The following is a 24,820-nucleotide window of genomic DNA, read 5'->3' as shown; positions in this document are numbered from 1 at the left end:
AAAGAAAAAAAAAAAAAAAAAAGAACAGGAAGCACATCGTAATCCCAAAAAATAAAAAGGGTTGCTATGAAAATTAATGCAATTAAACGCACGTAAAAGTATGTAATCACAATGTGCAAATGCAGCTAATCGCAGTGCCTGGAGCCTTGAATTTCACAAAACATTGGTAGTGCTTTTTACTTCGGCAAAACAGCTGTCCGTCTGAAAGGGGTCTCAGTGTGGCAGAGCAACCTCTATATTTTAGAAGTCCTGAGCATTTTCTGCTTGTGCACTTTTACATTCGCTAACTCGCGTTAACATCGGTGTGCGTACGACTGTTCACATGGGTTACATCCGTTTTAACCACTTAAGCCCCGGAAGAATTTATCCTCCTTAATGACCAGGCCATTTTTTGCGATATGGCACTGCTTTACTTTAACTGACAATTGCGTGGTCGTGCGACACTGTACCAAAACAAAATGTGTGTGTGTGTGTATATATATATATATATATATATATATATATATATATATATATATATATATATATATATATATATATATACACACACACACACACACACACACATATATATATATATATATATACACATACACACACACACTCACCTAGGTGGATGCAACCTCAATCCGATTCTGCATCTGTCCCTGTTGCCTCTACACTGAGAACTAACTGAGCAAATTCCACTGATTGCTCAGTTCTCACCACAGCTCTCTGTGTGGGGGGGGGCTTACAGACTCAGCTGGGAGGATGAACCAGCTGCCAGTCCAGGCTTCTAGGTGGATCCCGACTGTAAAGTCAGGAAAGATCCAGCAGCTGGAATGGCTGTTGGTTGGAAACGGGTCACAGGAGTGCAGAACGAATTGTACTCCTCATAGGATAAGAAGGGCCAAATAAGTGTTGGCCATAATTCTCCTTTGAAGTACAATCTATTTGAGAAGATAAAAGAAAAAAGGATACAATGTTCATAGGGATTGTTTTGCCAATTGCATCCTCTATTGGTCAACAAATTTCCCATAGAAAAATATAGAAAGAGCCTCTGTTCCAGCCATTGTAAGAATTAGGATTGTCCCGATATAGTATCGGTACCGATACTGAGCATTTGCACGAGTACATGTACTCGCGCAAATGCTCCCGATGCCTGACCCGACACTTTTTTTTTTCCCCAGAGCTGGTGGAGAGCGGGTGGAGAGCGGGTGGAGAGGGGGCGGTTAAAGCAGTCCTCGTATGGAGGAGAGGAGAGCTGCTGCCGCTGCAGTCTGGTCCCCTACGACAAAGCCGAACACAACACCCCCCCCCGCCGCCATCTAGTTAATTTGCGCTGGGGGAACAAAACGGCTTTCATTTGAATAGCTGTGTGTTCTCCGCCGCGCCTCGTCATGTATAGACACTCCCCCCTTGCCCAGAAACTTTGATAGACATATCACCCGTCCCAGGATTGGACAGGTGATATGTCTATCAAAGTGCCCGGGCAAGGGGGGAGTGTCTATACATGACGAGGCGCGGCGGAGAACACACAGCTATTCAAATGAAAGCCGTTTTGTTCCCCCAGCGCAAATTAACTAGATGTCGGCGGGGGGGGGGGGGGGGGGTTGGCTTTCTCTTAGGGGACACATGGCTGCATTAGGGACTTGGCTTTCTCTTAGGGGGACACATGGCTGCATTAGGGACCTGGCTTTCTCTTAGGGGGACACATAGCTGCATTAGGGACCTGGCTTTGTCTTAGGGGGGACACATGGCTTCATTAGGGACCTGGCTTTCTCTTAGGGGGACACATGGCTGAATTAGGGACTTGGCTTTCTCTTAGGGGGACACATAGCTGCATTAGGGACATGGCTGAATTTAGGGACATGGCTGAATTTAGGGACATGGCTGAATTTAGGGACAAGGCTGAATTTAGGGACAAGGCTGAATTTAGGGACAAGGCTGAATTTAGGGACAAGGCTGAATTTAGGGACATGGCTGAATTTAGGGACACATGGCTGCATTTAAAAAAAAAAGTATCAGTATTCGGTATCGGCGAGTACATGAAAAAAAGTATTGGTACTTGTACTCGGTCCTAAAAAAGTGGTATTGGGACAACCCTAGTAAGAATGTAAAAAGAAACCTAAAACAGTGTTTCAGGACCTTAACCTTAAGTGCCGGGTGGACGTCCTGCTATTTACATTCCCCGCGCGTGCCGCCGAGGGCACGCAGCAGGGAAAAAAAGGTGCCCGGCGTGTCACATGATACCGATGCGCATGCCTGGCAGCCACGATGTTCGCCAGGTACCCTGCGATCGGCAGTGACAGAGCAAGGATGTGGAGCTCTGTGTGTGTAAACACAGAGCTCCACGTCCTGTCAGGGAGAGAGGAGACCGATGCTGTGAACGCAGCGTGTACCCGGCTGTGAACCTGCAAGCTGTCCCAGCCAGAGTGCCCACAGTAGCGATGCTGGTACTGCGGAAAGAGGAACGAGGGAGTTGAGCGAGGGTTTGGGCGCCCACATGGATGGACCGTGGAGCAGAAAAGTGTCTGTTTATTAAAAGTCAGCAGCTCCACTTTTTGTAGCTGCTGACTTTTAATAAAACACAAAAAACGGGTGGAACTCAATCACCACCATTGAAAATGTTCCTTTGTTTGGGAGCTCAAATCGTTTTTTCGTCGATATCAGCGGCTGGAGGGCCAAAAGCAGAGTATGTGCCGCTAGGAAGTCGCCATGAAATCTCTCTCTCTGCTGCTCTGCCTTGCAAGGGGCAAAGCACAGGTATAATATGTACAGTACTGTGTATGGTGGGCGTACCTTGGTGCAGTGAATGGAGCTGGATGTAGGAAGAGATGAGCCACAAGAAGGTCCACACATTCCTCCGACAGGCTGTCCGACAGCAGCTGCGCCCGAATCCAGCGCTTGGCGAGGCGCGACGTCCCTCCGAAGGCAGGAAGTTGCTGGTGGAGACTAACAGAAATAAAGGAAACACAAGTCAACACGCGCTTTCCCACCACATCCGGGATTTAGCATTGACCAGGGAGAGTTCTGTAGGGTGGAGACCCCTTTTCACTCCTCTGGACTTCAAGTATTCATACAGTTTAGGCGCACAAAAGGAACGCCCTGGTTGGGGTTGCACCAAAACATTTTTTTTTTTTTTGGCGAGTACGAGTACCGATACTTGTGCTCAAGAACTTGCTGATATGGATACCCTAGCGGTGCGATTTAACCCAATAAAAAAAAAAAATGAATGGGCTCAAATCACACTGCAAAGAATCTCATGCGACTTGATCAGCAACGCAGAGCGATTCCTGTCTGAATCGCATACGGTTTCCAGCACCGCTCCTGTGTGATCTCAGGCTGAAGTCACTATGGCAAGCCTGGGTTCACACAGGAGCGGTGAGGGAAACCGCATGAGATTTGGACAGGAATCGCAGCGCATTCCTGTTCGGGTTAGTTTACACGTGCTTCAAAACCAGGCTTCGTTAAAGCTCTCTGAACGCCAGTCAAAGCTCCTGTCACTAAATTAAAATGGTTAGCCAACAGTCCAGTTTACGCCTTGCTTTTGCTTGGGGCTTTGGCGGGACTTCGGCGGGACTTCTAGTGAACTTTGCCATAGACTTCTATGGAGGCTTTGAAGACGCTTTAAAGCACCACAGAGGCTACATGGGGTATAATTTTTGAAGCGAAGCCGAAGAAAAGCGAGGTGTAAACAGGACTGTAAGCTAACCATTCTATTTAGTGATAGGAGCTTTGACTAGCGATTACAGTGCTTTAACAAAGCGTTTCGGAAACCTTCTTGAAGCTGAAGCAAATGTAAATGAGCCCTTCAAATCAGATGCAATTCTTTGCAATGCGATTTGAGCCCATTCAAGGCTTCGGATATGCTTTGTTAAAGCTTTCTGAATGCCATTCAAAGCTCCTGTCACTAAATAAAATGGTTAGCTTACAGTCCTGTTTACACCTGCCTTTGCTTGGGGCTTCAGTGAGGCTTCGGTGGGGCTTCAGTGAGGCTTCGTGGGGCTTCGGTGGGGCTTCGGTGGGGCTTCAGTGAGGCTTCGGTGGGGCTTCAGTGAGGCTTCGGTGGGGCTTCAGTGAGGCTTCGGTGGGGCTTCAGTGAGGCTTCGGTGGGGCTTCAGTGAGGCTTCAGTGAGGCTTCGGTGGGGCTTCGGTGGGGCTTCGGTGAGGCTTCGGTGGGGCCTCGGTGGGGCCTCGGTGAGGCTTCGGTGGGGCCTCGGTGGGGCCTCGGTGAGGCTTCGGTGGGGCTTCGGTGGGGCCTCGGTGAGGCTTCGGTGGGGCCTCGGTGAGGATTCGGTGGGGCTTCGGTAAGGCTTCAGTGGGGCCTCAGTGAGGCTTCAGTGGGGCCTCAGTGAGGCTTCAGTGGGGCCTCGGTGAGGATTCGGTGGGGCCTCAGTGAGGCTTCAGTGGGGCCTCAGTGAGGCTTCAGTGGGGCCTCAGTGAGGCTTCAGTGGGGCCTCAGTGAGGCTTCAGTGAGGCCTCAGTGAGGCTTTGCCATAGACTTCTATGGAAGCTTTGAAGACGCTTTAAAGCACCACTGAAGCTACATGGGGTACAATTTTTGAAGCGAAGCTGAAGCAAAGCAAGGTGTAAACAGGACTGTAAGCTAACCATTATATTTAGTGACAGGAGCTTTGATTGGCGGTTAGAGAGCTTTAACAAAGCGTTTCTGAAGCCTTGTTGAAGCTGAAGGGTAAATGAGTCCTTAAAATCAGATGCGATTCTTTGCAGTGCATTTTAAGGCCACTCATTCTGTATGGGCTCAAATCGCACCGCGAAAGATATCGGTTTCAGGTATCGGAGCATTTACCCCGATGTCTCCTAGCGGGTGATCGCCCGCGCTCCAGGTCAGCTGGACTGTGGGAGGCGAGGAGGCGGTCCTGCGTAAGATCACCTTACAGATTTTTCTGTAAAAGGTGAACTTCCTCTTTAAATGTGATTGTAAATCTCAGACACGAAATGTGAACAAAGCATATCCCTCTATAGTGTGTAGTTGTCTCTATCCAGAGCACTGAGGGGGGTTATTTACGAAAAGGCAAATCCACTTTGCACTACAAGTGCACTTTCAAGTGCAGTCGCTGTAGATCTGAGGGGGACATGCCAGGAAAATATAAAACAGCATTTTAGCTTGCACATGATTGGATGATAAAATCAGCAGAGCTTCCCCTCATTTCAAATCTTCCCCTTGGATCTGCAGTGACAAGTGTACTTGTAGTACAAAGTGGATTTGCCTTTCGTAATAAACACCCTAAGTGTCATTTCTGTCTGCTACTTCGTTCCTCTGCTAGCATCATGAATCACTTCTAAAAAGTTTTTCTGACACCAAGAGAAAAAATGGTGACAGGAGAGGGACCTCCAGCTGATTGACGGTTCATGAGTGCTGTGTGAAGTGAGGGGGGGGGGGGGGGTTTCCTCCAATCAGCTTTCGCTTTCAAGCCAGGAGCCGGCTGAAGAAAACCCGCACATGCTCGCGATTAAAAGGTTCACTCTTTGGACATACTGAACTGAACATGATTGGGTTTTCTTTGCAAAAGTGAAGCTTTAGACTGGGTTCACACATTTGCGAATCGGATGCGGTTTCACCACATTCAATTCGCAATGGCAGGAGATTTTGACCGGCTCTCTATGAAGCCGGTTCACATATCTCCGCTGCGGCTCTGGTGAAAATTTGCACAGGAGCCCTGTGCGTCTTTACGGTCCGTTTCTGGTCCAAATTCATCCAAAAAAATCAGACCTGAAACAGTGACCCCTGCTGGGAGCCACATGCAAAGATGGTGTAAACTAGGGGTGCAACGGATCACAGTTGATCCGTGATCCGAACGGGTCACCCCCTTTGGATCGGCACACACTGTGATCCGCGGATTGCCGCGGCTCCGGAGCTAGGCCGAAGCCGCGGCCTTTCCTAATGCTATGGCCGCGGCTCCGTAGCCGCGGCCATCTTGGTACACCCGGCGGCAGCCCTCCTCTGTTTACACCCACAGAGGAGGAGCCTGTTTGTCTGTACTACCTGGGGGGGGGGTCTGTCTGCCTGTACTACCGGGGGGGGGGGGGGATCTGTCTGCACTACCTGGGGGGGGGGGGGGGGATCTGTCTGCCTGTACTACCTGGGGGGGGGGGGGGGGGGAACTGTCTGCCTGTACTACCGGGGGGGGGGGGATCTGTCTGCACTACCTGGGGGGGATCTGTCTGCCTGTACTACCTGGGGGGGGGGGGGGACTGTCTGCCTGTACTACCTGGGGGGGATCTGTCTGCCTGTACTACCTGGGGGGGGGGGGGTCTGTCTGCCTGCACTACCGGGGGGGGGGGGGGATCTGTCTGCCTGCACTACCGGGGGGGGGGATCTGTCTGCCTGCACTACCTGGGGGGGGGGGGGATCTGTCTGCCTGCACTACCTGGGGGGGGGGGGATCTGTCTGTCTGTACTACCTGGGGGGGATCTGTCTGCCTTGTACTACCTGGGGGGGGGGATCTGTCTGCCTTGTACTACCTGGGGGGGATCTGTCTGCCTTGTACTACCTGGGGGGGGGGGGATCTGTCTGCCTTGTACTACCTGGGGGGGATCTGTCTGCCTTGTACTACCTGGGGGGGGGGGGGGGATCTGTCTGCCTTGTACTACCTGGGGGGGGGGGGGGGTCTGTCTGCCTTGTACTACCTGGGGGGGGGGATCTGTCTGCCTTGCACTACCTGGGGGGGGGATCTGTCTGCCTTGTACTACCTGGGGGGGGGGGGGGATCTGTCTGCCTGTACTACCTGGGGGGGGGGGGGATCTGTCTGCCTGTACTACCTGGGGGGGGGGGGTGTCTGCACCGAGGGGGTTCCGACTATAGTTGGTGGGAGGGGTGACACCATTTTTTTTCTGCAGCGGGTGACACCAACCCTAGTGACGCCACTGCAGTGGGGGAGATGTGGATATTACAGTGGGGGGGGGGGGAGATGTGGATATTACAGTGGGGGGGGGAGGAGATGTGGATATTACAGTGGGGGAGAATTTTTTTTTTTTTTTGTCGATCAGAAAAATGATCAGATCCCTGACTCCTGATCCGAGGAACGATCAGAACCGTGAGTTTTTTGATCCGTTGCACCCCTAGTGTGAACCCAGCCTAAGCTCAGTGCCCAGTATATTTGCCTTTAGTAAATCAGCCCCATTGCTGGGCGCCTTACCCGTGCAGCGTGCTCGTCAGCTGTGTCAGGTGAATGGTCTCCAGTTCCAGCTGCAGTGACTCCTCCGTGTCGCGGTACTTCAGCATCCCCTCCGGAGTGATGGACTCCTTCATAAACTGCGGCTCTCGATGATACGCAACTTGGAGACGGAAAACATAGCCGTCCTGTAATGAGAGCCACAGAGCGATAGAAAGCGTGCGAAATCACCGGAAATAAAATGAACACGGAACCGAGGTTTAGAAAACGTTATTCTTCAAACAGTGTGACATTAAAGTGATTGTAAACCTTTGTTTATTTATTAAAATAATCAAACATGTTATACTTAAAGCGGGGGTTCACCCAAAAAAAAGTTTTTTTAACATTACATTCGTATTGTTTTTTTTTTATTTTATTGCCGTACATACCGTATTTTCACCGCCGCTTCCGGGTATGTAATCTGCGGGACTGGGCGTTCCTAATTGATTGACATCCTTCCGACCGTCGCATACAGCGCGTCACGAGTTGCCGAAAGAAGCCGAACGTCGGTGCGCAGGCGCCGTATAGAGCCGACTCGCAGTCCGGCTTCTTTCGGCAACTCGTGACGCGCTGTATGCGCCGGTCGGAAGGATGTCAATCAATTAGGAACGCCCAGTCCCGCAGATTACATACCCGGAAGCGGCGATGGAAATACGGGATGTACGGCAATAAAAAAAAAAAAAAAAAAAAAAAAACAGCCGATTGTCATTCTGACAACTCGGCTGAATGTAATGTTAAAAAAATTTTTTTGGGGGTGAACCCCCGCTTTAAAGTATAGGCTGTTTTTTCTTTTTTAGGTTTACAACCACTTTAAGGCCCCTTTCAGACGGACGGCTGTTTTGCCGCAGTTAAAAGCACTACAAATGTTTTGTGAAATTCAAGGCTCCAGGCACTGCGATTAGCTGCATTTGCACATTGCGATTACATGCGTTTACGTGCGTTTAACTGCGGCCGCGTTTAGCTGCGGTATTCATTTCCATAGCAACCATTTTTATTTTTTTTGTTTTTGTTTGGGTCCCTTGAATTCTAAAACGCTGCTATCCGCAGTTGACAAAAAAGATTGCGATTACCTGCGGTTATGTGCATATAGCTGCGCTACATCGCACCTGGACGCATTCAATTCTATTTTTTCTATTCGCACCAAGCCGCATGCAACGTAATCGCACGCAAACGCTGTGTGTGAATGGGGCCATAGGAAAACATTGTGTGCTTTTAGCTGCAGTAGAAAAATAGAAAATCCGCAGCTAAAAGCACCATTCTATCCGTCCGTGTGAAAGGGGCCTTAGAAGAAGAGGAAAATGCTTTAGATCACATACAGATCGATACAAAGAAGGACAAGGGAAGAGGACAGGCAGGTATTACACTTTGTAGGTGTCGGAACCCCACCTTGTACACATCGGTGAAAGCAGCGGTAGGTCGGCACAGTAGATCGTGTTGCTCCTTCAGCAGCTCGCCCAGCCGGATCTGGAAAGCGGCCTTCACTCGCTTAATGGCGTCTTTATCTTGTGGCCATTTCCCACTTCCTTCCATATGACAGATCACTGACAATAAACAAGGGAAAAATGTCATCCAATTTCCTGTACAATATAATTATCGTTCACTGATCATTGCGTCCTGTCTGTAGGAGATTTACAGCGAGGGGAAAAAGTATTTGAACCCCGGCTGATTTTGTACGTTTGCCCCACTGACAAAGAAATGATCAGTCTATATTTTTAATGGTCTGTTTATTTTACCATTGAGAGACAGAATAACAAAAATATCCAAAAAAACACATTTCAAAAAAGTTATAAACTGATTTGCATTTTAATGAGTGAAAGAAGTATTTGATCCCCTATCAATCAGCAAGATTTCTGGCTCCCAGGTGTCTTCTATACAGGTAATGAGCTGAGATTTGGAGCACTCTCTTGAATAGAGAGTGCTCCGGATTCTCAGCTTGTTACCTGTATAGAAGACACCTGTCCACGGAAGCAATCAGATTCAAATCTCTCCAGCATGGCCAAGACCAAAGAGCTGTCCAAGGATGTCGGGGACCAGATTGTAGATTTACACAAGGCTGGAATGGGCTACAAGACCATCGCCAAGCAGCTTGGTGAGAGGGTGACAGTTGGTGCGATTATTCACAAATGGAAGAAACACAAAATAACTCACTGTCACTCTCCCTCGGTCTGGGGGTTTCATGCAAGAGCTCACCTTGTGGAGTTTTAATGAGAACGGTGAGGAATCAGCCCAGAACTACACGGGAAAATCTTGATCTCAGGGCAGCTGGGACCAGAGTCACCAAGAAAACAATTGGTAACACTACGTCGTGAAGGACTGAAATCCTGCAGTGCCGGCAAGGTCCTCCTGCTCAAGAAAGCACATGTAATCCGTCTGAAGATTGACCCCCCCTTTTCCCCACCTTGCTCCCTTCTGTCCCATTCCCTCTTCTGTTCCTCTGCTTTTTTCCCCACCCTTCTTTTTCCTCCTTGTTTAGACCATTAGCTGAGGACTGGGCTGTTGATGCTCTGCACACCCAAGTTTACCATTTCATGCTGGCCTGAGTTATTGAACGCATGACCAGTATAGTTATTACAATATTCACTAGGCAGTGAGGGTTGTTCGGACGCTACCCCACCCTTACATAACTTTTGGACTGAGCTTGAACTACTCTAGGGGGATCCACACCCAGTCCACTACGTGGTTTGGTATGTTACCCATTTGCCATATGCTACATCCCGTGAACATGTTTTTAACCTAGTGCCCGTTTTGCATGTATAGTGTCTTATGATGTGTTCTCTATCATTTTATTATAAATAGAATTACAACTTGCACTACTCTGCTCCCGTGGCCCCTGATGACGGTTTTGTCAACCAGAAACGCGTGGGCACAACTACATCACCCACTAGGAGAGTGCTTTCATGTTTTGTTTTTTGTTTTGTTATTTCTTGCCAATCTTGGCACACTTATTGTCTTTGTTGGTATTATTTTGTAATTTGCACTTGTGTTGCTTTTATATGCACCTAGGTGCGCATTGTGTGCTTGCATCAAGTGCCAACTGTCATGGATATGCAACAAGTCTGTCTGCTTACCTGATCTCCATGTGTTCATTAGAGACTGACCCTGCTCTGGTTCCCCTTTTTATCACTTCCTCTTCCTGTATGGCTCCACCCTAGTCCATCCGAGGAGCTTATATTAACCGTTGCTCTACAGGTCTGCAGTGCTGTTCAACAGTGTTCCTTTGCTTAGTTCCTGTCTGCAGGGTAGATTGCTGGTTCCTGTTTGCAGTGTGCTACGACCATCTTTCCGTGTACCGTTTTGGCTTGTTCCTGACTTCTGCTGTTTGCCTGTGCCCCTGACCATTTGCCTGTCCCACGGTTATCCTTGTCTGCCTGTTGCCCTGACCTCGGCCTGCCCATCACCACTGTTTGTCCTGCTGGCTGCTTCCCCTTTCTCCCTGCGGAGTGTGACCTAGGGAATCTCGGGGACGCGACCTGGACCCAGTTGCGGCGAAGACCATCCTTACCATCAAAGGCTCTGGTGAATACAAAACTGGGTCTTAGACTCCTCGCCCTGGGTGATCTTAGGTTCACGCTTCGTCCCTGATAGCAGCGGTCGGCCATAGGGTTCACTATCCTTAGGTGCATCCCTGACCCCAACGGGGTGCACTTGTCACCTGGCCACGGGTGACCTGACACCAACATGTTTATCTTGTCCCAATAAAGACCATTTTATACTAATACTGCATTTGGCTTGCAAAGCCCCACCAAGGGGGTATATTCTTTTTTGTCATATGTTGCCCAGGGATGTGGTCAATACTACAGTTATTGGATATATGAGCACCTCTCCTTATATTGAAGATTGCTAATGAACATCTGAATGATTCAGAGAAGAACTGGGTGAAAATGTTGTGGTCAGAGGAGACCAAAATCGAACTCTTTGACAAGCTCGCATCTGGTGGCAGGCCACACGACAAGTGACAATCCGCATCTGGTGGCAGGCCACACGGCAAGTGACAACCCGCATCTGGTGGCAGGCCACACGGCAAGTGACAACCCGCATCTGGTGGCAGGCCACACGGCAAGTGACAATCTGCATCTGGTGGCAGGTGACACCCCCACAATCGCCCCCGACTGCTGCATTAAACCATTACAGTATAGGGGAAATTTTCAGGGTCCTCTGTCTTTTCCTTGGAGGCACCCCAGTTACTGTTTTTTTTTGCGCATGTGGTGCAAAGTAATATGTTCCGCCACTAACACTTCTTAACATGGTGCTGCAAAGGCATAAAAAGCCAGTCATTTAATCCACAAGTTATGGATGTTGCACTTACCCTTTATAGGGGAAACATAGGCTGGGCTGGGCTTATCCACCAATGGGACCAGAGACTTCCTTTCCATCGCAGTCTTAAAAAAGGCCCACTCTGGTTTTGCAACAAGAGGAGGAAAAACCTGCAGGGTAAAAAAAAAAATACAAGATTTCTACTAATTTCAGAAACTAAAGGCAACAAACTCCATGTTGGACAAAGGCAGGAAAATTGAAGATGGTAGCAAAACGCCGCTACTGGTCATAGAGATCACATGTAAAATATCCACGCTGTTGGGACAACGGTGTTACAGGTAAAATAAATGGGCCAAGTGAAAAACTGGCTGATGGCAATATAAAACATTCTCCAAACTCACATCTGTGTAGCGGAGTGATGGGTGCGTCCCCTGCACCGCAGTGATGGTAAGTGGTAAATCCTCCAGATTCCAAAGCTTCCTGCTGAGGTCATCATAGGACTGGATGACACTGGCCATCTGCTCCTCACCTGTACCAGGCTGAACACAAACCCACATCATAAGCAAAGAGAAAGGGAAAGAAACAAAAGGGCAACAGAATGTAAGAAAGGAGAGAGGGGCGAGCATCAGAAGTTGTGAGGTGTAAGTGGCAAAAGGAGAGTGAGGGATGCAGTGCAGGTTGAAAGGAGCAAGGGTGAGCGACAGGAAGGGTGAAAGGTGAGCAATGGTTATTGAGACAAATGTGAGGCGACGGGCAGGTGAGAGATAGAGAGAGGAGAGGAGCGGGTGAGAGATAGAGAGAGGAGAGGGGCGGGTGAGAGATAGAGAGAGGAGAGGGGCGGGTGAGAGATAGAGAGAGGAGAGGGGCGGGTGAGAGATAGAGAGAGGAGAGGGGCGAGTGGAAGATAGGAGAGAGGGGCGGGTGAGAGATAGAGAGAGGGAGAGAGGAGAGGGGCGGGTGAGAGATAGAGAGAGGAGCGGGTGAGAGATAGAGAGAGGAGAGGGGCGAGTGGGAGATAGGAGAGAGGGGCGAGTGGGAGATAGGAGAGAGGGGTGAGCAGCAGAAGTCTAAAGGGGAAAATGTGAGGAGAAGAGATGGGCGAGTGTGAGGAGAAGAGAGGCTCAAGTGGCAAAAGTTGAGATAAGCAAGTGTGTAAAGGATATAGGTGTGAGTGTCAGAAGAAGAGTGTGATGAGCGTCAGAAGTCAAGAGGAGGAGTGTGAGAGGCAAAGGAAGAGAGGGGCAGCAAGTGGTGGAAATTACAATGAGCGGGTTTGTGACAAAGAAAGGAGGAGCAAGTGTGAGGATGAGAGGGGCAAGCTTGAGAAGGAGAAAGGAGTGAGCAAATGGAATTCAAGATGGGCAAATGTGCGTGGAAGAAGGAAAGAGGAGCTTAAGGAGGAAGGGTGGGGGCAAGTGTGCGAAAGAGACGGGCATTTATTGGAAGGAGAGAGAAGTGTGGGAATTGAGAGGTGCGAGTGGAAGATGTAGGGAGGGACGAGTGTGAGAAAAAAAAAAAAAGAAGGACGGGCATGAGCAGGACAGGGGCAAGTGCAAAAAGTTGGAAGGGGCAAGTGTGAGAAGGCAAGAGTGGCAAGTGTGAGAAGGCAAGAGGGGCCAGCGCGAGAAGAAGGAGAGAGAGGGGAGCCAGCGCGAGAAGAAGGAGAGAGAGGGGAGCCAGCGCGAGAAGAAGGAGAGAGAGGGGAGCCAGCGCGAGAAGAAGGAGAGAGAGGGGAGCCAGCGCGAGAAGAAGAGAGAGGGGAGCCAGCGCGAGAAGGAGAGAGAGGGGCCAGCGTGAGAAGAAGGAGAGAGAGGGGTCAGCGTGAGAAGAAGGAGAGAGAGGGGTCAGCGTGAGAAGAAGGAGAGAGAGGGGTCAGCGTGAGAAGAAGGAGAGAGAGGGGCCAGCGTGAGAAGGAGAAAGAGGGGCCAGCGTGAGAAGGAGAAAGAGGGGCCAGCGTGAGAAGGAGAAAGAGGGGCCAGCGTGAGAAGGAGAAAGAGGGGCCAGCGTGAAAATGAGAAAGAGGGGCCAGCGCGAGAAGGAGAGAGAGGGGCCTGTGCGAGAAGGAGAGAGAGGGGCCAGCACGAGAAGGAGAGAGAGGGGCCAGCGCGAGAAGGAGAGAGAGGGGCCAGCGCGAGAAGGAGAGAGAGGAGCCAGCGTGAGAAGGAGAGAGAGGAGCCAGCGTGAGAAGGAGAGAGAGAGGAGCCAGCGTGAGAAGGAGAGAGAGGAGCCAGCGTGAGAAGGAGAGAGAGGCGAGCAGATAGAGATGGGCAAACACACCAATAAAAGAACAAGCAAAGCAAGCTGAGAGAAATCAGGCAGGAGACAGAAGAAAGGGAGTCTGATCCACATATATAATAGGCCCGGCCTTCTGCCTCTCACCTTCTTCCCCCTGGTAAGTGTGCAGTCCAGAAGATTTCCTGTGTAGCTGATGGCCGACTCCGGCAGCTCGGCATGTCTAAGGATTGGAGACATTGTACAAAGTTAATCCTTTCCTCACACAACCAGAATGGTTCATCGATTTTTAAATCTAGCCAGCAACGTCAAACATCCATGAATGAACTGCAGCATTATTAACACTAAATGTTGAGTGTAAGCTCCTCATAAAGTGAAAGGTCAGACTGCAGAGATATTCACAACACAGATCAAGGAGAGAAGTAATCATTATTTTCTACATGCCCCCGCACTGAACACTCCGCATCAGATCCAAAAATCTTTCCAGCTTCCAATCAGCTGCACCCCTGAATGCCCTCTGGGTATGGGTACAATAATAAAGCTGTAAACGGCACTCACAGCTGCAGAAGGTGTTTGACGAGGAGTTCCGGAATCCGGCGTTTTTCCTGCACATTGTCCGCCGGCCACACCACCGCCTCGCAGATCGATGCATCCTGGAACCTCCGGAGCTCCGATTTTGTTCCCCAAAACTTCCTAAAGTCCACGGCCTGCAACAAGGGAGGAGGAGGAGGAGGAGAGGATTAATGAGAGATTTAAATGGATTCCAGAACCATGAAACCTAGAAGCACAAGGTCCACTGCAGCGACTCCCTACTCGAGGCAAAAGCTGTGCTAAACAAAAAACAAAGATCCACGAAGCAGTTACGCTGGCGTATCTATTGATACGTTGCGTAACTTCTAGGTTGCTCCGGCGTATCTTTGTTTTGTATCCACAAGATACGCCTGAAGCTGGGCTAGATCCGACTGGCGTACGTCTTAGTACGCCGTCGGATCTAAGGTGCATATTTACGCTGGCGCTTCCGTCGATTTCCGCGTTGAGTATGCAAATTGGCTAGATACGCCAATCAACAAACGTGCGCATTTTTTTACGTTGTTTCCGTAAGGCTTTTTCCGGCGTAAAGTTACCCCTGCTATATGCGGCGTAGCCAATGTTAAGTATGGACGTCGGGGCCAGCATCAAATTTTCCGTTGTTTACATCGTTTGTGTAAAACGTTCGCGAATAGGGCTTTGCGTAGAATTACGTTCACGTCGAAAGCATTGGCTTGTTACGGGTTAATTTGGAGCATGCGCACTGGGATACCCCCACGGACGGCGCATGCGCCGTTAAAAAAAAAACGTAATTTACGTGGGGTCAAGATGTATTTACATAAAACACGGCCACAACTTAGTGATTTGAATTGCGCGCCCTTACGCCGACACATTTACACTACGCCGCCGTAACTTACGGCGCAAATTCTTTGTGGATACGGGAAATACGCTGTAAGTTACGGCGGCGTAGTGTATCTGAGATACACTACGCCGGACTTACAAATGCGCCGCGCTACGTGGATCTGGGCCAAAGCCATACTCCTGCATCCCACACCATCGAAAACGACTCTAATGCTAAGAGATCTTCTGTTAAAGTCCGCAGGGAAACCGACACTTCTGGAAGTGTCAAACGTTTGGGTCCCCCAGCAGTTGTCACTGGTTCCACCCTCTGAACCAATACAGCAGAGGTCTTCAAACTACGGCCCTCCAGTTGTTCAGGAACTACAATTCCCATCATGCCTAGTAATGTCTGTGAATGTCAAAGTTTTACAATGCATCATGGGATGTGTAATTACGCAACAGCTGGAGGGTTGAAGTTTGAAGACAGAATACAACAGTAATGTGGAGGTCAAAGGCGGGAACTGTCGAGAGTATGAGAACATTTGCATTGCAATGCACCACTTTGTGACTGAGCCCATTAAAGTAAACCTGGAAATATTAGCACCCTGAAAGTTTTGACATGGGAGAAAATTCTCCCATAGGGTCAAGCAGGCGCATCCCCTACCCCATGTGACAGCGATGGAGACTGGCAATTGGCTGTTCAATGCTAAATATGTACAAGCTGTATACTGAGCAGCCACTGAAGGCCACCATGAGTACAGACACTCCTAGGATGCCCCAGGACGACGTCATTTGTGACAAAACGCATAGGGGAGCGTCATGTTGACGTCACCATCTCCCTTGTGTCCCGAGGGACGGGTTTGTTTGGTTGTGTGCCGGCCGCTGCGCCAAACTTAAGGGGCCAGATTCAGATAGAGATACGACGGCGTATCTCCTGATACGCTGTCGTATCTCTGAGTTCCGTCTGTCGTATCTATGTGACTGATTCATAGAATCAGGTTACGCATAGATCTCCCTAAGATCCGCCAGGTGTAAGTGACTTACACCGTCGGATCTTAGGCTGCAATCTCACGCTGGCCGCTAGGTGGCGCTTCCGTTTGTATACGCGACGAATATGCAAATGAGGAGTTACGCCGATTCAGAAACGAACGACCGCCCGGCGCTTTTTTTTTTACGTTGTTTGCGTTCGGCTTTTTCCGGCGTATAGTTACCCCTGCTATATGCGGCGTATCCTATGTTAAGTATGGCCGTCGTTCCCGGGTAGAATTTTGAATTTTTTACGTTGTTTGCGTAAGTCGGTCCCGAATACGGATGGACGTAATTTACGTTCACGTCGAAACCAATGACGTCCTAGCGACGTCATTTGGAGCAATGCACGCTGGGAGATTTAGCGGACGGCGCATGCGCAGTTCGTTCGGCGCAGGGACGCGCCTGATTAAAATTCTACACGCCCCCTAGCCGCGGAATTTGAATTCCGCTGGGGGATTTACGATACGCCGCAGCAACTTTAGAGGCAAGTGCTTTCTGAATACAGCACTTGCCTCAAAAACTTGCGCCGGCGGATCGTAAATCAGATCTAAAGATCCGCTAACCTATCTGAATCTAGCCTAAGGTGTTTTACCTACTGTTGTAAGTGTTTTATCCAATAAACCAACTAAAGATTTTATGCTATGTGGAGCCTTTTTGTGTACCTCCATTTAACTCACTGAGTATTATCGGAGGCCTGGAGGAACCCCGAGATGCAGAGAAAGGCCCCGGCTGGGTTTTAAGCCACAGGCGTACACGACCCCCAGTAATAAGGGGTCTACAGTAGCTGGTAAGCCGTTTCTACAGCTGGTGGTGGATTCACTGCGGTTTTGGTGATGGATGGAGACTAGTATTAAGGAGATTTGAACCACTAGCACATTACTTGCGGACTCAATTTGCTCAGATGAGTTTATTCACATGGACTCTTTAATTTGATATTTAGTGCGATTCTTATATATTTTTTACTCCTAGGAATGAATGTGGCCATGGCAAGAATGCTGAAAAGAATCTTGTTGGGTCTCTGGATCTTAGGGGAGTGGAGGGAAGGGACTTTGGCATAGGACAATTAAAGGTGAAGTGGTCCTTTTTAGAGGGTCATTTCTGCAAAAATTAAACCACTTACAGCAAATTTAACCACTTGGCCTCTGGAAGATTCCCCCCCCCCCCCCTTTTATGACCACGTGCTAGAACTTTTACTTTTGCTAAAAACATTTTGCGAACACCGCTTGCATTTGTGGGCGCGACCATTTAGGGTCCTTTCACACGGAGCGGACCGTTTTTGTGTCCGCTCCGTGTGTCCCCGTCGGCTCAGCGGGGATCATCCGTAATCCCCGCTGAGCTGTCGGTGGACAGGGCGGTCCCCGCACACTGTGCAGAGACCGCCTTGTCTTTCCTCCGCTCTCCCCTATGGGGAATCTGATGAATACGGACCGTCTGATCGTATTCATCCAATCCGATGGAAGAAAAATAGGGTTTTCTTCCGTCCGAAAAAAACGGATCTTTTCGGACGTTAGCGGATGCATCATCATCAAAAACGGACGAATGGTCCGCACATGTGAAAGGGGCCATACGCTTATACGCCTTATAAGACTCCAGATCTCTCCTCTACCCTGGAAAGCAGGAGATCAGAATAAACAAAAAACACAAAAACAAAACACACACACACTAATCTCTGCTTTCCAGGGAAGAAAAAATGGCAGTGTTTACATCTGCCAGAGTCATGACTAGAGGTCGACCGATATATCGGCCAATATTTGGCCGTTTTGGAGAAATCAGAATCAGACGTTTTGTATCCAAAATTAGGCCGATATTTAACATGGCCGCTAGCGGTGCCACGGCTCCGGAGCTAGGCTGAAGCCGCGGCCTTTCCTGATGCTGTGACCGTGGCGGCAATCCGCGGATTGCCTCCGTGGTCACAGCATCAGGAAAGGCCGCGGCTTCGGCCTAGCTCCGGAGCCGCGGCCATCTTGGTACACCCAGCGGGCCTGTAACAGCCAATCGGCGGCCGCCGCTGCCGACATCCTCCACTGTAAAAAAAAAAACGTCCCCTGACGTGCTGCGCGCCCTGCCTCTGCCTACAAACCCCAGAATGCAGCGCAGGCCGGTAACTGCCGGCCTGCGCTGCATTCTGGGGTTTGTAGGCAGAGGCAGGGCGTGCAGCACGTCAGGGGACGTTTTTTTTCAGAGTGGAGGATGTCGGCAGCGGCGGCTGCCGATTGGCTGTTACAGGCCTGCTCTGCTTTCTGGGGATTGTAGGCAGAGGCGGGGCAGCACGTCAGGGCCAGGGACAATGGAGCTTTCTTGTGCTAGGAGATGCCTGGAGCGCTCCGCTGGTGGGCATTGATGAGGTGGCACTGTGGCAGTGAATGACATTGGGCTGTACTGGTGGGCACTGATGTGATGCACTGGTTGGGACGGATGAGGTGATGCACTGGTTGGCACTGATGTGGTGATGCACTGGTTGGCACTGATGTGGTGATGCACTGGTGGGCAATGATGGGATGCACTGGTGCATTGATGAGGTGGCACTGATGGGCTGCACTGGTGGGCACTAATGAGGTGGCACTGATGGGCTACACTGGTGGGCACTGATGTGACACTGACAGGCTGCACCCCACCACTCCACCCTAAACAATTATCTCCTCCCCACCTCTCCACCCTAGGTTTTTTGAGATGAGGAAAAAAAATAAAAAAAAAAATAAAAATAAAAAATCGGCCCAAAATATCGGCCGCAAAAATCGGCAACACATATCGGCCGCCCCAATTTCTAAATATCGGCATCGGCCAGAGAAAAACCCATATCGGTCGACCTCTAGTCATGACGTTGCTTCTAGCCTCCCAAGATCATAGAGACCATTCGGTCCAAGGTCAGCCCTGTGGTAACCCGGTACTCCCGCTGGATCAGATCCCAAGCTCTCCAAATCACACTGGAGAGCCACCGGAGGGCGTAATGTCCCCTCCCACTGCCTGTAACAGCAATCCAGCGGCTAATCAGCCACTAGCATGGCTTTTACATAAGAGGGAATCACCAGCTGAAAAAATAGATACTGGGATGATGCCGGCATCATACTGGTATAACCATTTCAAATCCCAGGACATCATATAGAGGCAAGAAGTGGTCAGCGTGTGATAAGTAAAGACCTGTTCATCCGATATACTCCACAAAAGGAACAGATCTTTGAGTAGTGGGGGGGGAGGGGGGAAACATAAGAGGTGCAGAAAGGTTTGCTAGGGCTCTTAAACCACTTAACAACCGCCGCATGTATATATACGTGCACAGAATGGCACGTACAGGCAGATGGGCGTATATATACGTCCCTGCCTTTCCGCGGGTCGGGGGTCCGATCGGCACCCCCCCCCCCCCGGTACATGCGGCGGTCGGAAATCGTGTGGGAGCGATCCGGGACGAGGGCGCGGCTATTCATTTCTAGCCGCCCCCTCGCGATCGGTCCCCGGAGCTGAAGAACGGGGAGAGCCGTATGTAAACACGGCTTCCCCGTGCTTCACTGTGGCGGCTGCATCGATCGTGTCATCCCTTTTATAGGGAGACCCGATCGTCAGACCTACAGCCACACCCCCCTACAGTTGTAAACACACACTATGTGAACCCTAACTCCTACAGCGCCCCCTGTGGTTAACTCCCAAACTGCAACTGTCATTTCCACAATAAACAATGCAATTTAAATGCATTTTTTGCTGTGAAAATTCCAATGGTCCCAAAAATGTGTCAAAATTGTCCGAAGTGTCCGCCATAATGTCGCAGTCACGAAAAAAAAACGCTGATCGCCGCCATTAGTAGTAAAAAAAAAAATAATAAAAATGCAATAAAACTATCCCCTATTTTTTTTAAACGCTATAAATTTAGCGCAAACCAACCGATAAACGCTTATTGCGATTTTTTGTTACCAAAAATAGGTAGAAGAATACGTATCAGCCTAAACTGAGGAAAAAAAAAATGTATATATATTTTTGGGGGATATTTATTATAGCAAAAAGTAAAAAATATTGCATTTTTTTCAAAATTGTCGCTCTATTTTTGTTTATAGCGCAAAAAATAAAAACCGCAGAGGTGATCAAATACCACCAAAAGAAAGCTCTATTTGTGGGAAAAAAAAGACGCCAATTTTGTTCGGGAGCCACGTCGCACGACCGCGTAATTGTCAGTTAAAACGACGCAGTGCCGAATCGCAAAACCTGGCCTGGGCATTTAGCTGCATTTTGGTCCGGGGCTTAAGTGGTTAAGATAACAGCTGGGCTGGGATTGGACAGAAGCGATATGGACGGACGTACACGCATAAAATCTTCTTACCTCCGGACTGTCTGCAGCAGGTCCTTTCTCCAGGACGCTGGTGTAAAACTCCGACGTGAGCAGGAGGCCTATTGACAGCGTGCCAACGTCCGTGTGCTTTGCAGGATCCTCTGTGATCTTCCACTGTGAAGACAACAAACAGTCTCTCAATACGGACATCCAAATATCCAAACAAACAATGAGCCATTACACATCTGAAAACTATCTGCTCCACCTAAAGCCTCGTACACACGATCAGATTTTCCGACGGGAATTGTGTGAGGACAGGCCGTTGTCGGGAAAATCCGACCGTTTGTACGCTCCATCGGACAACTGTTGTCGGATTTTCCGCGGACAAATGTTGGATAGCATGCTTTAGAATTTTCCGACAACAATTGTTGTGTTGTCGGATTTTCAGACCGTGTATACAGAAGTGCGGACAAATATCCAAAAGTACAAACACGCATGCTCGGAAGCAATGCTCACCAAAACACAACAACATTAGCAGAACGTGCCCAAAGAGCTGAAAAACCACATTGTTTTGTGTTTGTTCTCCAACAATTGTGTGCCGTTTGTATGCAAGACAAGATCGTGGCCAACGCCCTTCAGACAAAAGTCCTACGATTTGTCCGCAGAAAATCTGGTTGTGTGTACGAGGCTTAACCTAAATCTAAGTAAAAGTTCTGCCCAACATCAAGCACTACAATACATCTCTTACTACCTCCCTTAACCTCTTAGGGACCGCACCGCGTACATTTACTGCGGCAGCTCTGTGCCAGATCATATACCTAGTACATCTGACACTTCCGGGTCTGGGGCGTGCGTGGGGACCGCCGGTACCCACCGATTAGACAGTAGAGAGGCAGAACGACAACCTGCCTATGTAAACAAAGCAGACTGTCTTTCTATCAGAGGGGAAGGTACTGATCCCTGTGTTTCTGCCAAGCAGGAACACGGATCTCTGCCTTCCCCTAGTCAAAGCAATCCCCCCCCCACAGTAAGCACTTAGGCACACATGTAACCCGTTGATCGCCCGTGATGTTAACCCCTTCCCAGCCTGTGTCATTAGTACAGTGACAGTGCATAGGTTTAAGCACTGATCACTGTATTAGCGTCACTGGTCCCCAATTTTTCCACTGCAATATTGCAGTCCTGCTACGAATCGCTGATCACCGCCATTACTAGTAATGGAGTTTATTTTCTTTTTAAATAAATAAAAATTTCAGTGTGTAGGCGCTAAACTGAAGTCAACTGACAATTGCGCGGTCGTGAGACGTTGCACTAAAACAGAAATGAACGTCTTTTTTTCCCCCCACAAATAGAGCTTTCTTTTGCGCTATAAACCATGCTGCCGCAGTAAAACTGTGGCGGCTGGCCGGCAATTGGTTAACCACTTAAGGACCGCCTCCTGTAAATATACGTCACCAGAATGGCACGGCTGGGCAGATGTACGTACCGGTACGGTCCGAAGCTCAGGGACCCGATCGCCGCTGGGATCCCGCGATCAGTCCCCAGAGCTGAAGAACGGGGAGAGCCGCGTGTAAACACGGCTTCCCCGTGCTTCACTGTGGCGGCTGCATCGATCGTGTCATCCCCTTTATAGGGAGACACAATCGATGACGTCACTCCTACAGCCACACCCCCCTACAGTTGTAAACACACACTAGGTGAAACATAACTCCTTTAGCGCCCCCTAGTGGTTAACTCCCAAACTGCAACTGTCATTTTCACAGTAAACAATGCATTTTTGTTGCTGTGAAATTTACAATGGTGCCAAAAATGTGTCAAAATTGTCCGAAGTGTCCGCCATAATGTCGCAGTCACGAAAAAAAAATCGCTGATCGCCGCCATAAGTAGTAAAAAAAAAAAAATTTATAAAAATGCAATAAAACTATCCCCTATTTTGTAAACGCTATACATTTTGCGCAAACCAACCGATAAACGCTTATTGCGATTTTTTTTTTTACCAAAAATAGGTAGAAGAATACGTATCGGCCTAAACTGAGGAAAACATTTTTTTTATATATATTTTTGGGGGATATTTATTATAGCAAAAAATAAAAAATATTGCATTTTTTTTAAATTGTCGCTCTATTTCTGTTTATAGCGCAAAAAAATAAAAACCGCAGGGGTGATCAAATACCACCAAAAGAAAGCTCTATTTGTGGGAAAAAAAGGACACCAATTTTGTTTGGGAGCCACGTCGCACGACCGCGCAATTGTCTGTTAAAGCAACGCAGTCCCGAATCGCAAAAAGGGGCCTGGTCCTTTACCTGCATTTTGGTCCGGGGCTTAAGTGGTTAAAGAGGTTTTTCTAGGTAACGGAGGTCATAGCAAGCAACGTTGTACTGAAATCGATCACACAAAAAAGAAAAGGTTGGCTCGCGTTACCTCTGGCCTGTGGGGCAGGGTGTGGGACAGAAGAAGCAGCCTCTGGTCCAGACCTCTCTTCAGCACAGGCAGTATGAAGGGCAGAGAGGTGGATACGTAATCTCCTCCGCGATCCATCAGCTCGGTCTGAAGATTCATCTTCGTACACGTCTCCTGTAGCTTAGCCACGTGTGTGATACTGCAAGGGAAAAGACATCAGCTTTATTAAATGAATGGTGTGCAGGTCACTAAGGCTGCAGGCATAGGTGTGCGCAGCCTATAGCATTAGGGTATGCACACCAAAGCGCAAACACACATGCGTGTGTAATATACCGTATATAGCAGTGGGCAAGTCAGTAGGGCTTTGTCAGCAGGGCAGAGATTGGTGTCTAACTTTTGAGACAGAGAAAGGGACTGAGGACAGAGATTCCCCAGTCCCTTTCTCTGTAGCCAGGCAGCAGGGGGAATCTGCACAGTACAGCGTGAACAGGGTGTGCCCAGGCACACCTTACACCCTATGTGCGCACGCCTATGGCTGCAGGTCAATGAAGCCCCACCCCCTCACCCAAGGTGACGTAACCGATTTATTACGACTATTCTCAAGATCACTTTTAATCGGCGGCGGGAGAGGGACACCCCCCCCCCCAGCCGCTTACCGGAGCCGTCGGTAGCGGCGGAGGCGATTGGATCCTCTTCCTGTTTGGGTATGGAGATGAGTGAGGGGAAGATGGCCCCCACCCGTCTCCATACCACTGCAGGGCGGAAGTGACGTCAAAACATCACGTCTGCTCCATGGCTCTTTTTTTTGTTTTTTTTTAGAATGACTTTAAAAAAAATCACTTTTTTTAAATAAAAAATAAGACAACAGTAAAGTTAACCCATTTTTTTTTTTTATATTGTGAAAGATAATGTTACGCTGAGTAAATTGATACCCAACATGTCACGCTTCAAAATTGCGTCCGCTCGTGGAATGGCGACAAACTTTTACCCTTAAAAATCTCCATAGGCGGCGTTTAAAAAAAAAATTCTACGGGTTGCATGTTTTGAGTTCCAGAGGAGGTCTAGGGCTAGAATTATTGCCCTCTTTTTTTTTTATTGCATTTTAGTGTAAATATGAGATGTGAGGTCTTTTTGACCCCGGATCTCATATTTAAGAGGTCCTGTCATGCTTTTTTCTAGGAGTGTGATAGGAATAAAAGTGACCCAAATTTTTTCTTGTTTTAAAAAAAAAAACAGTGTCAAAATAAAAATAAAGTCAAATAAATAAGAAATACATTTTTTTTTTTTTTTGAAAGCGCCCTGTTCCAACGAGCTTGCGCGCAGAAACAAACTCATCCGTAAGTAAGGACTGCATATGAAAAACGGTGTTCAAACCACACATGTGAGGTATCGCCGTGAACGTTAGAGCAAGAGCGATAATTCTAGCCCTAGACCTCCTCTATAATTCAAAACATGCAACCTGTAGAATTGTTTTTATACGTCGCCTATGGGGGTTTTTAAAGGGTAAACGTTTGTCGCCATTCCATGAGCGGGCGCAACTTTGAAGCGTGACATCAATTTACTCGGCGTAACGTTATCTTTCACAATATAAAAAAAAATTGGGCCAACTTTACGGTTTTTCCTTTTTATTTATTAATCCCCCCCCCCCACCCCCAAAAGAAAAATAGTATTGCAACGACCGCTATTTTATTCTCATATATATATATATATATATATATATATATATATATATATATATATATATATATATATATATATATATATATACACATACTATACAGTATAATTATATATATTATATAGATAGATACCGTATTTATCTGCGTATATCGCGCACTTTTTTGCCCTGAAAATCAGGGCAAAATCGTGGGTGTGCGATATACGCCGATACCCGCTTCCCGCGCTGTGTTTGAACCACTGCGCCGACATATACCGAGCGCAGTACACTCGGGCAGGCTCGGCTCCTCTCGCGGTCACGTCCTGTACGTCCTTTACGCGAGAGGAGACGAGCCTGCCCGACTATACACGAGTGTACTGCGCTCGGTATAGGTCGGCGCAGTGGTTCAAACACAGCGCGGGAAGCGGGGATCGAGCGGGGAGAACACCACGATGGCCGCAGAAGGAT

The 24,820-nt window shown here is 48.7% G+C and overlaps 1 protein-coding gene across 1 annotated transcript in view; it reads right to left on the bottom strand.

Annotated features, from left to right (window-relative positions):
• NOL6 (nucleolar protein 6) overlaps positions 1-24,820 on the bottom strand; it is a 98,946-nt gene that overhangs the window by 46,034 nt on the left and 28,092 nt on the right. The window contains exons 12-20 of the mRNA XM_040336050.1: positions 22,717-22,894; positions 20,347-20,469; positions 14,202-14,350; positions 13,791-13,866; positions 11,813-11,950; positions 11,464-11,581; positions 8,544-8,698; positions 7,143-7,306; positions 2,782-2,934 (exon numbers count right to left, since the gene is read on the bottom strand). Of these exons, the coding sequence (XP_040191984.1) occupies positions 2,782-2,934; positions 7,143-7,306; positions 8,544-8,698; positions 11,464-11,581; positions 11,813-11,950; positions 13,791-13,866; positions 14,202-14,350; positions 20,347-20,469; positions 22,717-22,894 (1,254 nt within the window). The remainder of the gene's footprint in view (positions 1-2,781; positions 2,935-7,142; positions 7,307-8,543; positions 8,699-11,463; positions 11,582-11,812; positions 11,951-13,790; positions 13,867-14,201; positions 14,351-20,346; positions 20,470-22,716; positions 22,895-24,820) is intronic.

This window comes from Rana temporaria, chromosome 1, assembly GCF_905171775.1.
Source record: "Rana temporaria chromosome 1, aRanTem1.1, whole genome shotgun sequence".
Taxonomy (NCBI): domain Eukaryota; kingdom Metazoa; phylum Chordata; class Amphibia; order Anura; family Ranidae; genus Rana; species Rana temporaria.
This window is presented reverse-complemented; position numbering and strand designations above follow the sequence as displayed.